The sequence below is a fragment of the Malurus melanocephalus genome, unplaced genomic scaffold (assembly GCF_030028575.1).
Source record: "Malurus melanocephalus ecotype Western Australia unplaced genomic scaffold, MMel_1.1 scaffold_3980, whole genome shotgun sequence".
Classification (NCBI taxonomy): domain Eukaryota; kingdom Metazoa; phylum Chordata; class Aves; order Passeriformes; family Maluridae; genus Malurus; species Malurus melanocephalus.
Genome location: NW_026627212.1, coordinates 1 through 2,112, shown reverse-complemented (window position 1 = coordinate 2,112; position 2,112 = coordinate 1). Strand labels below are relative to the sequence as shown.

At 53.1% G+C, this 2,112-nt stretch overlaps 1 protein-coding gene across 1 annotated transcript in view; it reads right to left on the bottom strand.

Annotated features, from left to right (window-relative positions):
• LOC130588262 (structural maintenance of chromosomes protein 1A-like) overlaps positions 1–2,106 on the bottom strand; it is a 4,519-nt gene extending 2,413 nt beyond the window's left edge. Inside the window, exon 1 of the mRNA XM_057389205.1 lies at positions 1,939–2,106. Coding sequence (XP_057245188.1) covers positions 1,939–2,043 — 105 coding nt within the window. The 5' untranslated portion in view covers positions 2,044–2,106. The remainder of the gene's footprint in view (positions 1–1,938) is intronic.
• Between the last annotated feature and the right edge of the window lie 6 nt (positions 2,107–2,112).

The following is a 2,112-nucleotide window of genomic DNA, read 5'->3' as shown; positions in this document are numbered from 1 at the left end:
AAATGGGTGTAGGACAACATCCATAGGGTTGGGTTCTTCTGTGTGGGCTGGCACAGGTCGATCAGGCGGCCGTACTGCAAAGGGGATACGAGTTATGGGGTCAGGGACCTCAAAAATGGGATCAGGGACCCCGAAAATGGGGAGAGGGACCCCAAAAATGGGTGTAGGACAACATCCATAGGGTTGGGTTCTTCTGTGTGGGCTGGCACAGGGTGATAAGACGGCCGTACTTCAGAGGGGGTAAAAGTTATGGGGTCAGGGACCTCAAAAATGGGATCGGGGACCCCAAAAAGGGGGAGAGGGACCCCAAAAACAGGGAGAGGGACCCCAAAAATGGGTCAGGGGACATCAGAAATGGGGTCAGGGGCATCAGAAATGGGATCAGGTTCTTCTACGTGGGCTGGCACAGGTCGATCAGGCGGCCGTACTGCAAAGGGGACAGAAGTTACGGGGCCAGAGACACCAGAAATGGGATCGGGGACCCCAAAAACGGGGAGAGGAACCTCAAAAATGGGGAGAGTGACCTCAAAAATGGGTCAGGGGACATCAGAAATGGGTGTGGCAACACTAGAAATGGGATCAGGTTCTTCTGCAGGGGCTGGCACAGGTCGATCAGGGGGCCATACTGCGAAGGGGGCAAAAGTTATGGGGTCAGAGACACCAGAAATGGGATCAGGGACCCCAAAAATGGGTTGGGGGACGCCAAAAATGGTGTCAGCAGTCAACAGAAACGGGTCAGGAACATCAGAAATGGGGTCAGGTTCATCCACGTGGGCTGGCACACGTCGATCAGGCGGCTGTAGTGGGGAGGGGATACGAGTTATGGGGTCAGGGACCTCAAAAATGGGATTGGGGACCCCAAAAACGGGGAGAGGGACCCCAAAAATAGGGTAGGGGGCACCAAAAATGGGTGTGGGAACACTGGAAATGGGATTAGGTTCTTCTGCAGGGGCTGGCACAGGGAGATCAGGCAGCCGTACTGCAAAGGGGATACGAGTTATGGGGTCGGGGACCTCAAAAATGGGATCGGGGACCCCCAAAAGGGGGAGAGGGACCCCAAAAACAGGGAGAGGGACCCCAAAAATGAGTCAGGGGCCATCAGAAATGGGGTCAGGTTCTTCTGCAGGGGCTGGCACAGGGAGATCAGGCGGCCGTACTGCAAAGGGGACAAAAGTTATGGGGTCAGGGACCTCAAAAATGGGATCGGGGACCCCAAAAATGGGGAGAGGGACCCCAAAAATGGGAGCAGGGACACAATCCCAAAAATCTGGGGGTTTATAACAAAAAATCGTTTTGGGGCGGTTTCAGGGCGGTTTTGGGACAGTTTTAAGGCAGTTTTGGGATAGATTTTTGGCAGTTTTTGGGTGATTTTGGGACAGCTCTTGGGGCAGTTTTTGAGGCAATTTGGGTGTGGTTTTTGGGGCATTTCTGGGGACATTTCAGGGCATTTTTGTGGCGATTTGGGCGCAGTTTTGTGTCAGTTTTTAGAGCATTTTTGGGCCAATTTGGGCACGGTTTTGTGGTGATCTGGGCGTGGTTTTGGGTCAGGTTTTTTTGACATTTTTGGGCCAATTTTGGCGCAGTTTGTATAGCAATTTGGGGGCGGTTTTGGGTCAGTTTTTAGAGCATTTTTGGGCCGATTTGGGCGCAGTTTTGGGCCAGTTTTTGGGCATTTTTGGGCCAATTTTGGTGCAGTTTTTGTAGCGATTTGGGCGTGGTTTTGGGCCAGTTTTTGGGCATTTTTGGGCCGATTTTGGCACATTTTTGTGGCCATTCAGGCACGGTTTTGAGCCACTTTTTGGGCATTTTTGGGCCGATTTTGGCGCAGTTTTTGTAGCGATTTGGATGCGGTTTCGGGCTGATTTTGGCACAGTTTTTGTGGCTATTTGAGCACAGTTTTTGTGATGATTTTGGCTCAGTTTCAGGCATTTTCCTCACCACGGAGCCGGGGTAGAGGCGTTTGATGCTGTCCATGATCTCGGCCTTGCGCTGCTGCCGGCTGCTCTCCTGGCGGTCGATGCGCGCGTCCCCGAGCTGCTCCATCACCTGGTTCAGCTCCTTGTTGATCTCGTCGATGCGGCGCTTGGCCAGCTCCACCTCCTCGGTCAGCTC